Source organism: Hyperolius riggenbachi, chromosome 8 (assembly GCF_040937935.1).
Source record: "Hyperolius riggenbachi isolate aHypRig1 chromosome 8, aHypRig1.pri, whole genome shotgun sequence".
NCBI lineage: Eukaryota > Metazoa > Chordata > Amphibia > Anura > Hyperoliidae > Hyperolius > Hyperolius riggenbachi.
Genome location: NC_090653.1, coordinates 44,239,719 through 44,252,880, shown reverse-complemented (window position 1 = coordinate 44,252,880; position 13,162 = coordinate 44,239,719). Strand labels below are relative to the sequence as shown.

Here is a 13,162-nt window from a genome sequence, read left to right as displayed (position 1 = left end):
CTATTGATTTTCAAGGGGAATATTGAAACTGCAGCCATTCTCACACTGTTAATAGCAGAGGCCTCAAACCTGCTACAGTCGGTCGTTAAGTGTTTGGGGTTCAAATTCAGTAAAGGGGCGGAGCCAAAAACAGCCAGATTTCTTTGCTGGATAAACTGCTTCCATTAGCACAATTTTGATGCCAGGAACCCAAAAGCTCACAAACTTGGTCATTGAGTAGTGCCTGTGTGTCAAGGTTACAAAAAGTGGGTGGAGTTAAAAACAGATTTTTCTGGGAAATTGTAAACTGCAGCCCTTCTTCACTGTTAATGGCAGGGTTCTCAAACTTAGCATAGCTGGTTACTGGGTGACGGGGATTAATTATCAGAAAAGTGGGTGGAGCCTAAAAATGCCAATCAAAAATCACATGTCGCTTTTCAAGGAGAATATTAAAATTGCTGCCATTCTTGCACTGTTAATGGCACAAGCCTAAAACCTGGTACAGTTGGTCATTGGGTCACTGAGGTTCAAATTCAGAAAAGGGGACAGAGCCACAAACAGTGAATCAGATTTGTTTCATTTCATGGGAAAATACAAATTATTGATGCCAACGACCCCAAAACTCACAAACTTGGGCATTGAGTAGTGACTTTGTGTCCAGGTTACAAAAAGTGGGCGGAGCCAAAAACAAATGTCACTGGGAAAGTGTAAACTGCAGCCCTTCTTACACTGTTTATTTTAGGGTTCCCAATCTTTGCCCAGATGGTCACTGAGTGACTGAGATATTCAGGGAAGTGGGTGGAGCCTATAATAGCCAATCAAAATTCACCTGTTGATTTTCAAGTGGAATATTTAAATAGCTGACATTTTTACACTGTTAATAGCAGATGCCTCAAACCTGCTACAGTTGGTCATTGGGTGACTGGGGTTCAAATGCTGGAGAGGGGTGGAGCTACAAACAGCCTATCTGATTTGTTTAATTTCTATGGGAATATACAAATTATTGATGCCAAGGACTCCAAAGCTCACAAACTTGGTCATTGAGTGTTTGTGTGTTAGGGTTAGAAAGTGGGCGGAGCCAACACCAGTCAAATACATACCCGGGCAATGCTGGGTCATCAGTGGGTGGAGACAAATACAAATTTCACTGGGAAAATGTACACTGCAGCCATTCTGTTAATGGCAGGGTTTTTAAACTTTGCACAGTTGGTCACTGGGTGACTGGGATTAATATTCAGAAAAGTGGGTGAAGCCTACAAAAGTGAATCAAACTTCACCTGTTGCTTTTCAAGGGGAATATTTAATTGCTACCATTCTTGAACTGTTAATGGCACAGGCCTGAAACCTGGTACAGTTGGTTATTGGGTGACTGGGGTTCAAATTCAGAAAAAGGGGTGGAGCCACACACACCCACTCAGATTTGTTTCATTTCAATGCAGATTATTGATACCAAAGACCGCAAAGCTCACAAACATGGTCAGTGAGTAATTGTGTGTTAGGGTTAGAAAAAGTAGGCGGAGCCAACACCAGCCAAATACATACACGGGCAACGCCGGGCAATCAGCTAGTATATATATATATATACTAGCTGATTGCCCGGCGTTGCCCGTGTATGTATTTGGCTGGTGTTGGCTCTGCCTACTTTTTCTAACCCTAACACACAATTACTCACTGACCACGTTTGTGACCTTTGCGGTCTTTGGTATCAATAATCTGCATTGAAATGAAACATATCTGATTGGCTGTGTGTGGCTCCACCCCCTTTCTTGAATTTGAACCCCAGTCACCCAATAACCAACTGTACCAGGTTTCAGGCCTGTGCCATTAACAGTTCAAGAATGGTAGCAATTAAATATTTCCCTTGAAAAGCAACAGGTGACGTTTGATTCACTTTTGTAGGCTCCACCCACTTTTCTGAATATTAATCCCAGTCACCCAGTGACCAACTGTGCAAAGTTTAAAAACCATGCTAACAGAATGGCTGCAGTTTACATTTTCCCAGTGAAATTTGTATTTGTCTCCACCCACTGATGACCCGGCGTTGCCCGGGTATGTATTTGACTGGTGTTGGCTCCGCCCACTTTCCAACCCTAACACTCAAACACTCAATGACCAAGTTTGTGAGCTTTGGGGTCCTTGACATCAATATTTTGTATATTCCCATAGAAATTAAACAAATCAGATAGGCTGTTTGTGGCTCCACCCCTCTCCAGCATTTGAACCCCAGTCACCCAATGACCAACTGTAGCAGGTTTGAGGCATCTGCTATTAACAGTGTAAAAATGGCAGCAATTTAAATATTCCACTTGAAAATCAACAGGTGAATTTTGATTGGCCATTATAGGCTCCACCCACTTCCCTGAATATTAATCTCAGTCACTCAGTGACCATCTGGGCAAAGATTGGGAACCCTGAAATAAACAGTGTAAGAAGGGCTGCAGTTTACACTTTCCCAGTGAAATTTGTTTTTGGCTCCGCCCACTTTTTGTAACCTGGACACAAAGTCACTAATCAATGCCCAAGTTTGTGAGTTTTGGGGTCCTTGGCATCAATAATTTGTATTTTCCCATGAAATGAAACAAATATCTGATTCACTGTTTGTGGCTCTGTCCCCTTTTCTGAATTTGAACTTCAGTGACCCAATGACCAACTGTACCAGGTTTGAGGCTTGTGCCATTAACAGTGCAAGAATGGCAGCAATTTTAATATTCTCCTTGAAAAGTGACGTGATTTTTGATTGGCATTTTTAGGCTCCACCCACTTTTCTGAATATTAATCCCAGTCACCCAGTAACCAGCTATGCTAAGTTTGAGAACCCTGCCATTAACAGTGAAGAAGTGCTGCAGTTTACAATTTCCCAGAAAATCTGTTTTTAACTCCACCCACGTTTTGTAACCTTGACACACAGTCACTACTCAATGACCAAGTTTGTGAGCTTTTGGGTTCCTGGCATCAAAATTGTGCTAATTGGCTGTTTTTGGCTCCGACCCCTTTACTGAATTTGAACCCCAAACACTTAACGACCGACTGTAGCAGGTTTGAAGCCTCTGCTATTAACAGTGTGAGAATGGCTGCAGTTTCAATATTCCCCTTGAAAATCAATAGGTGAATTTTGATTGGCTCTTCTAGGCGCCACCTACTTTTCCGAATATTAATCCTAGTCACCCAGTGACCAACTGTGTGAAGTTTGAGAACCCTGCCATTAACAGTGTAAGAAAAGCTGCAGTTTACATTTCCCCGTGTAAAAAGTTAGTTGTTTTTGGCTCCGCCCACTATTTCTAATCTTGACATACAGTCACTTAATGACCAAGTTTATGAGCTTTGGGGTCTTTGGCATCAATAAGTTGCATTTTGCCATTGAAATTAAACAAATCTGATTGGCTGTTTTTGGCCCGCTCCCTTCAGAATTTAAACCCCAGTCTCCCAGTGACTGACTGTAGCAGGTGTTAGGCCTCTGCCATTCAGAGTGCATGAATGGCAGCAATGTAAATATTCCCCTTGAAAATCAAAAGGTGAATTTTGATTGGCTGTTGTATGCTCCACCCACTTATCTGAATATTAGTCCCAGTCACCCAGTGGCCAACTGTGTCACGTTTGAGAACCCTGCCAATAACAGAATGGCTGAAATCAATCTAACAAATCTGATTGGCTGTGTGTGGCTCCACCCCTTTGGACCCCATTCACCCAATGACTGACTGTATCAGGTTTGAGGCCTCTGCCACTAACAGTGTAAGAATGGTAGCAATGTGAATATTCCCCTTGAAAATCAATAGGTACATTTTGATTGGCTGTTGTAGGCTCCACCCACATTTCTGAATATTCATCCCAGTCACCCAGTGGCCAATTGTGTAAAGTATGGGAACCCTGCAATGTAAAAAATGAAGTTGTTGGCACCGACCACTTCTTCTAACCTTGACATACAGTCACTCAATTATCCTTGGGGTCCTTGGTATGAATACTTTGTATATTCCCATTGAAAAATAAACAAATCAGGCTGTTTGTGGCTCCGCCCCCTTCCTGAATTTGGACCCTAGTCACCCAGTGACCAACTGTACCAGGTTTGAGGCATCTGCTTTTACCAGTATAAGAGAATGGTAGCAGATGAAATATTCCCTTTGAAAATCAAAAGGTGAATTTTTATTGGCTGTTGTAGGCTCCACCCACCTTCCCAAATCTTAATCTGTCACCCAATGACCAACTGTGCAAAGTTTGAGAACCCTGCCATTAACGGTGTAAGAATGGCTGCAGTTTATATTTTCCCAGTAAAAGTTGTTTTGGCTCCGCCCACTTTTTGTAACCTTGACACACAGTCACTCAATGACCAAGTTTGTGAGCTGTCAGGTTCCTGGCATCAAAAATGTGTGAATGGAAGCAATTTATCAACCAAGGAAATCTGATTGGCTGTATGTGGCCCCGCCCCTTTAGTGAATTTGGACCCCAGTCACCCAATGACCGACTGTAGCAAGTTTGAAGCCTCTGCCATTGAAAGTGTAAGAATAGCAAAAGTTTAAATATTCCCCTTGAAAATCAACAGGTGAATTTTGATTGGCTGTTGTAGGCTCCACCCATTTTCTTGAATCTTAATCACATTCAAACAGTGACCAACTGTGTCAAGTTTGAGAACTCTGTGATCAACAGTCTAAGATTGGCTGCAGTTTACATTTTCCCATTTAAAATGAACGGCTGAAATTTGATTGGCTGTTGTATGCTCCGCCCACTTTTCCTGGATTTGTAACCTCGGTCACCAAGTGACCAACTGTGCCATGTGTGGGGACTCTGGCTTGATTACTGTGAGAATGGCAGCCTTTTCCCATTGACTTGAATGGGTGGAATCTAATTTGCTGTTTGTAGCTCCGCCCAGGTGTGCAGGGGGGCTGCGAGACCCCCAGAACATATCATCCCAGGTAGTAAGGGATCTGTATACCAAGTTTCGTTCAAATCGGTCAAGCCGTTTTCGCGTGATAGCGACACACACACACACACACACACACACACACACACACACACACACACACACACACACACACACACACACACACACACACGATTTTATATATAGATAACTATATATATATATATATATATATATATATATATATATATATATATATATATATATATATATGATCTATATAGCTGATGACCCGGCGTTGTATTTGGCTGCTGTTGGCTCTGCCCACTTTTTCTAACCCTAACAAACAAACTCAATGACCAAGTTTGTGAGCTTTGGGGTCCTTGACAACAATAATTTGTATTTTCCCAGTGAAATGAAACAAATCTGATTACCAGTTTCAGTTTGTGGCTCTGCCTCCTTTTCTGAATTTGAACCCCAGTGACCCAACGACCAACTGTTCCAGATTTGAGTCTTGTACCATTAACAGTGCAAGAATGGCAGCAATTTCAATATTCTCCTTTGAAAATCAACAGGTGAATTTTGATTGGCTTTTTTAGGCTTCTCCAACTTTTTTGGATATTAATCCCAGTCACCCAGTAGCCAACTGTGCAAAGTTTGAGAACCCTGCCATTAACAGGAAAGGACTTCTCCTTGCTGAACAATGAAGGACTGCAGTTTACATTTTCCCAGGGAAATCTGTTTTTGACTCCACCCAGTTTTTATAATTTTGACACACAGTCTCTCAATGACAAAGTTTGTGAGATTTCAGGTTCCTGGCATCAAAATTGTGTGAATGGAAGCCGTTTATCAAGCAAAGAAATCTGATTGGCTGTTTGTGGCTCTGCCCCTTATGTGAATTTGAACCCCAGTCACTTACTTAATGACCGTCTGTAGCAGGTTTGAGGCCTCTGCCATTAACAGTGTAAGAATGGCAGCAGTTACAATATTCCCCTTGAAAATCAATAGGTGAATTTTGATTGGCTGTTATAGCCTCCCTCCACTCACTTTTCTGAATATTAATCGCAGACACCCAGTGACCAAGTGTGTCAAGCGTGAGAACCCTGCCATTAACAATGTAAGAAAAGCTGCAGTTTATATTTTCCCATGTAAAAATTTAGGTTTTTTTGACTCTGCCCCTGTTTCTAACCTTGACATACAGTCCCTCAATAACCAAGTTTATGAGCTTTGGGGTCCTTGGCATTAATACGTTGCATTTCACCATTGAAATTAAACAAATGACTGTTTGTGGCCCGCTCCCTTTTCAGAATTCAAACCCCAGTCTCCCAGCGACCGACTGTACCAGATTTGAGGCCTCTGCTATTAACAGTGTAAGAATGGTAGCAATGTAAATATTCCCCTTGAAAATCAATAGGTGGATTTTGATAGGCTGTTGTAGGCTTCACCCACATTTCTGAATATTAATTCCAGTCACCCAGTGGCCAACTGTGTGAAGCTTGAGAATCCTACCATTAACATTGTAAGAATGGTTGCAGTTTATATTTTCCCATGTAAAAAATGTAGTTGTTGGCACCGGCCACTTTTTCTAACCTTGACATACAGTCACTCAAATACCAAGTTTATTAGCTTTGGGGTCCTTGGTATCAATCATTTGTATATTCCCACTGAAATTAAACAAATATGATTTACTGTCTGTGGCTTTGCCCCCTTTCTGAATTTGAACCCCAGTCACCCAGTGACCATTTGTACCAGGTTTGAGGCATCTTCTATTAACAGGGTAAGAATGGCAGCAATGAATATTAATCCCAGTTATTCAGTGACCAACTGTGTCAAATTGGAGAACCCTGCCAATAACAGAATGGCTGAAATCAATATAACAAATCTGATTGACTGTTTGTAGCTCCACCCTTTTAGTGAATTTGAACCCCAGTCACCCAATTTCTGACTTTATCAGGTTTGAGGCCGCTGCCATTAACAGTGTAAGAATGGTAGCAATGTAAATATTCCCCTTGAAAATCAATAGGTGGATTTTGATTGGCTGTTGTAGGCTCCACCCAAATTTCTGAATATTCATTCCAGTCGCCCAATGGCCAACTGTGTCATGCTTGAGAACCCTACCATTAACAGTGTAAGAATGGTTTATATTTTCCCATGTAAAAAATGTAGTTGTTGGTAATGCCTACTTTTTCTAACCTTGACATACAGTCACTCAATTACCAAGTTTATGAGCTTTGGGGTCCTTGGTATCAATAATTTGTATATTCCCATTGAAATTAAACAAAACTTATTGACCGTTTATGGATCCGCCCCTTTCTGAACTTGAACCCCAGTCACCCAGTGACCAACTGTACCAGGTTTGAGGCATCTGCTATCAACAGTGTAAAAACGGCAGCAATGTCACTATTCCCCTTGAAAATCAATAGGTGAATTTTGATTGGCTGTTATAGGCTCCTTCCACTCTCCTGAATATTAATCCCAGTCCCAGACCAACTGTGTCAAGTTTGAGAACCCTGCCAATAACAGAATGGCTGAAATCAATCTAACAAATCTGATTGGCTGTTGTAGGCTCCACCCATTTTTCTGAATATTAATCAAAGTTACCCAGTGGCCAACTGTGCAAAGTTTAAGAACCCTGCCAATAACAGTGTAAGAATGGCTGCAGTTTATATTTGACCAGTGAAAATTGTTTTTGGCTCAGCCCACTTTTTGTGACCTTGACACACAGTCACTCAGTGACCAAGTTTGTGAGCCTTCGGGTTACTGGCATCAAAAATATGTGAATGGAAGCAGTTTATCCAGCAAAGAAATCTGATTGGCTGTTGGTGGCTTCACCCCCTTTAGTGAATTTGAACCCCAGTCACCCAATAACCGACTGTAGCAAGCTTGAAGCCTCTGCCATTAACAGTATAATAATGGCAGCAGTTTAAATATTCCCCTTGAAAATCAATAGGTTAATTTTGATTGGCTGTTGTAGGCACCACCCACTTTTCCTGGATTTGTAACCGCGGACACCAAGTGACCAACTGAGCCAAGTGTGGGGACTCTGGCTTGATTACTGTGAGAATGGCAGCCTTTTCCATTTTTTCCATTGACATGAATGGGTGAAATCGAATTTGCTATGTGTAGCTCCGCCCAGGTGTACAGGGGGGTTGTGAGACCCCCAGAACATATCACCCCAGGTAGTAAGGGATCTGTATACCAAGTTTCCTTCAAATCGGTCAAGCCGTTTTCGTGTGATCGCGGCACATACACACATACATACACACATACACATACACACATACATACTGTACATCCGATTTTATATACTGTATATAGATATATATATATATACCCGAGGCTTCCTCCAGCCCCCTCCAGGCTGATCGCTCCCTTGCTGTCCTCCTCCACTACCTGGATCGTCCACAGCTTGCCCTTGAAAGCGCATGTGCCCTGTTGCGGTGCCGTTGCTGGGAGCGCTCTACGCCTGCACAATAAATGAGAGTGCAAGCGGGGAGCGTGTGTGTTCATACTGCACCTGCACTAACTGACAACAACTGGAGGACTTTCCGATGCAAACTACGGACGATGCAGGCAGTGGAGGAGGACGGCGGGGAAGCAATCATCCTGGAGGAAGCCCCAGGTATGTATATTTTTTTTCACTGTCTCAGGTACACTGTCTCAGGTACACTGTAGGTCTATGCAAGCCCCACAATGATGGCCTCATAAAACATTGCACAAACTTGACATAAACATATAACGGTGATCAGAAGTACGTAGAAAACTGCCAGACCTTTCTTCCCTGTTTTATGAATACATTCATCTCCTCTGAGACATCTCTATTTTTCCCTGAAATGAAGAGCGCTCTGATCAGTTCTTCATCTTCAGGGAATAATGCATTTTCTAGAGGAAAAACAAAACAAATGTTATCAATTATTTTCGCAAAAGATTAAAGAAAAATGAATTATCTTAGTATCATTCTTAGTTTTGAATTCCATGATTTCTGGTGATCTTAGGATTATCTTTTACTTTGTGTGCAGCTACATGAATGAATTGAATGTACGCAAGGGCACTAGGCTGAGTCATAGATACTTGTTGCCAGTGATGGGCCGAAATTTCGCATGTGCAAAATTTCGCATCAAAATTCGCATTTTCGCATCGTAATTGTAATGCATAATTTTAGGGAAAATTGTAATTGATTGCGTATGTAATAGTAGTATTTGTAATTTCGCAAAATGTTTGCATAATTTCCGCGAAATGATGTGCCGACTTTGGCAGTTAATATCAAAGCCCCCATACATGTTATTGCTACCAAAATTAGTACATGTGTTAAGAAGAATAGTGGGAACAAGGCAAAAAAAAAAAAAAAAGACATTGTAGTTTTTGAGAAAATCGATTTTAAAAATGCAAAGAAAAATGGTTTTTAACCACTTCTGTGCCAGGGGGGTATATTGCTGATCGGTGCTGCGTGGGCTCTCCAGCCCGCAGCACCGATCAGCTGGCAGCCAGGGCGATCAGACTTCCCCCCTTTTTTCCCCACTAGGGGGATGTCCTGCTGGGGGGGTCTGATCGCCGCCGGCTGCATGCGCTTGCGGGGGGGGGGCTCTCTTCAAAGCCCCCCTCCGCAGCGCTCCCTGGCCTCCTTCCCCTTCCCTCCCTCTCTCTCCGCTTTGTGAGCAGCGCAGGACGGAATTCCGTCCTGCGCCGGAGAGGATAGGCTTCAGCCTATCAGGTGCCGGCGGTCCCCGGCCAATCAGAGGCCGGGGATCGCCGATCTCTGCCACGGCGCTGCTGCGCAGCAGCGCCGTTTACATGTAAACACCGGGGAAGATCTTCCCCGTGTGTTTACATTTACCCTGCGAGCTGCGATCGGCGGCTCGCAGGGTGTTCACGGAGACACGCTCCGTGAACTGACATGGAACGGTTTGAGCGGCCGTTTCCATGGCATCCACTTCAGGATTCAGGGGTGTAGTTATGCGTACGCCGAATCCTGAAGTGGTTAAACTGTCATTTTTCCAAGTTTAAAAAACATTTTTTCTTTGCATTTTTTAAATCGATTTTCTTAAAAACTATGTGGTCTATTTGGAAAATTCGGCACAAAACTATGTGAAATTTCGTGAAAATTACACACATTTTTATGCGAAATTACGAATGACTACGAAATCAATTTAATTTTCAAATCGTAATTACGCATAGGCGTAATTGCAAAAATGTATGCGAAATTTAGCGAAATCGTAATTTTGCTGATTACGATCATCACTACTTGTTGCTGTGTGCTCCATCCCCTATTGCCTGATGAAGTGGAGCCACACCTGCAAAACGCATTGCTTTGCCCCTTTGGAGTGTATATATAAATACATTTGCTTGTTGATATAATATCAACCTGTTTTTGTATCTGCTTGGAGGAGGTAAGTCCACCACTACCTTCCCTGGGTTTTTTTTTTTTATTGCTTTGGCACCTCTGTCCATTTCCACATTGAATGTACGCAAGAAATAAGGGGAGAAAGAGGAGGACAATGGTCTCGGCTGGCACTCAGACAAGAGGATACGGCAGACCAGTGATGAGCGAAAATACCAATATTGTTTCCACATTCGTTTTCGTGAAAATAATGTTACATGCGATTTTCTAGCAAAAATGCCATTGAAAATAAACACGTTTTTTAATTCGCAAAAAATATTTCACAGTAAAAAAATTCCATGGTAAAAATGTTGTTTTTCCGCATATTTTCATGGTAAAGTAATGATTTTAGCCACTTCAGGTTTCAGGGTTTTTACCCCTCAGGCCGGTTTCAGACTGCAAACCAGCATTGGCAATGCAGTGTAGTTTAACTGCCAAATATGTAAAAGCACCAATCACAAACCCAGTCCACAGCACAGCACAGAATGGGGGAGCACAGGACCAAGGAAGTACACAGGATCAAGGGAGCACAAAATTAGAGCACAGGACCAGAAGAACAAACGGGACAGTGAGAGCACACGAGGACGGGTGGTGCACACGATGGGGCAGTGTGTGTGTGTGTGTGGGGGGGGGGGGTGTTGGGGGGGTCTGGGTTGGTGACAGTGGGCTTTGGGCAGTAAAATGTCCAAATCCAGCCCTTACAGAGGCGCTTGATGTTACCTAGATCTGCTACTGTTATATACTCATGTTATTGCCTGATGAAGCAGGGTCATACCTGTGAAACGCGTTGCATGTCTTTTGGGGAGTATGTCAATAACATTTCTGTGATTTTCAAATTGATAGTATTTGTGTCTGCTTCGAGGAGGTAAGTCCACCACTGCCTCCTCAGCACTTTTAACAATTTTAGCTATTTTTATTCTTCTCGCACCTCACTAAGGATCTTAACCACTTTACCCCCAGCTATACGGATATCTCTGTCCGTTTTTCCATCCTTTCACCCCCAGGGATGGAGATATTCGCACCTCCCGCACTCCCGCCGCTGCCCGCGCTCCCGCTCGCTCGTGCCTGTGCTCCCGCTCTCGTGCACACCACCACCTGCTCGCCCGGAGATCAGTGAACGGGAAAAACTGTTCCCATTCGTTGATCTAAGTCCTGCAATGATCCGTTGCTTCTATGAGAAGCAGTGCGATCATTGTGAAGAGAAAAAAAAGTTTCCCAGCCTCATAGCACTTACTGCAAGCGTCCTTCCGACGCTTGCAGGTCACATAAACAAAAAGTTACTGTGGCCATCTTGTGGCCAAATCGTAAAACTACACCCTAAAGCATTTTTCATATTCAGATACTTTAGTTTTACACAAAAAATTGACTCCCACACTCCCCAATTTTTTTTTTTGTAATTAAAAAAAAAATTACAATTAAAAACAATACATAAATAGTTACCTTAGGGACTGAACTTTTTAAATATTTATGTCAAGAGGGTATAACACTGTTACTTTATAAACTACGGGCTTGTAATTAGGGATGGACGCAAAACTGAGAAAAATGCACCTTTATTTCCACATAAAATATTGGCGCCAAACATTGTGATAGGGACATAATTTAAAAGGTTTTATAACCGGGACAAATGGGCAATTACATTTCATGGGTTTTAATTACAGTAGCATGCATTATTTAAAAACTATAATGGCCGAAAACTGAAAAATAATGATTTTTTTCCCACATTTTTTCCTATTTTCCCATTAATACATATTTAGAATAAAATAATTCTTGGCATAATGTCCCACCTAAAGAAAGCCTAATTGGTGGCGAAAAAAACAAGATATAGTTAATTTCATTGTGATAAGTAATGATAACGTTATAGACGAATGAATGGAAGGAGCACTGAAAGGTGAAAATTGCTCTGGTGCTCAAGGGGGAAAACCCCTCAGTGGTAAAGTGGTTAAAGAGACACTGAAGTGAAAAAAAATATATGATATAATGAACTGGTTGTGTACTATGAATAATTACTAGAAGATTAGCAGCAAAGAAAAGATTCTCATATTTTTATTTTCAGGTAGATAGTGTGTTTTCTAACATTGCATCATTCTATAATATGTGCAGATTACACAACACTCAGCATTCAAAATGAGTCTTTCAGAGCAGTCTGTGAACTAATGACCTCTCCTCTAGCTGGTAAAAAGAAAATTGTTCACTTACAGTTGAGATAATAAAAGTCAGAAGACAGCCCTCTCCACGACTTTGAAAGTCGTAGAGATTAATGGCTTTTTTGCATAGAGATAATAACTGGAGTTTCTTAACTCTTCCTGTACTGGAAACAATTACACTGATGTATCTGATCTTAATGTTTTATTTCTTAGCTGTGCTACACATACAAATCATAATATCATAATTTTTTTTTCGCTTCAGTGTCTCTTTAATTAATGCCCATCTACCTTGCCAACATTTCCATCTACTGTTTTTCTGAGCACTCACCATGGTCTTTGCAAGTTGCCCCTATCTTCCGTAATGCCCTGGATGCCCCGCGGGTGCACGGCAGACAGATAGGCCTAAGGAAGAAAAGCTGTTTTGTAACACTGTTTAAAACAATAAAAAAGAATGCATCTCAATGCTACATAATGTGCCCCAGGACTCATGCTAGCATTGTGTCAGTGCCAGCAGCAGGAAACAAGCATGGAGACTCCGAGATTCTACCAACAGGAAAACTTCCCTTCACTTTATTAGAGCAGCTTTGTCAGACTACATACCCTGGCCATGTTTCAGGCTAACACGTCCTTCCTCAGGTCATGAGAGAGAGAGAGAGAGACACTGGAGGAGTTTAGCAGACACTTGGTTAATCAGAGTCCACGTTAAAAAAAGAAGTGTCAAACGTGTTCAAAGTGTTGACTCCTTTAAGCCAATGAAGGAGCTATCAGAGGTTCCTTCATCCAGAAGCCACAATCATGATATCCAATGAC

At 42.0% G+C, this 13,162-nt stretch overlaps 1 protein-coding gene across 4 annotated transcripts in view; it reads right to left on the bottom strand.

Moving 5' to 3' along the window:
• Nucleotides 1-13,162, bottom strand: part of LOC137528775 (complement factor B-like) — a 142,835-nt gene that overhangs the window by 22,157 nt on the left and 107,516 nt on the right. For all 4 annotated transcript variants that reach the window (XM_068250342.1, XM_068250343.1, XM_068250345.1 and 1 more), the window contains 2 exons: nt 12,681-12,754; nt 8,604-8,713 (listed from right to left, as the gene is read on the bottom strand). In XM_068250342.1, coding sequence (XP_068106443.1) covers nt 8,604-8,713; nt 12,681-12,754 — 184 coding nt within the window. The remainder of the gene's footprint in view (nt 1-8,603; nt 8,714-12,680; nt 12,755-13,162) is intronic.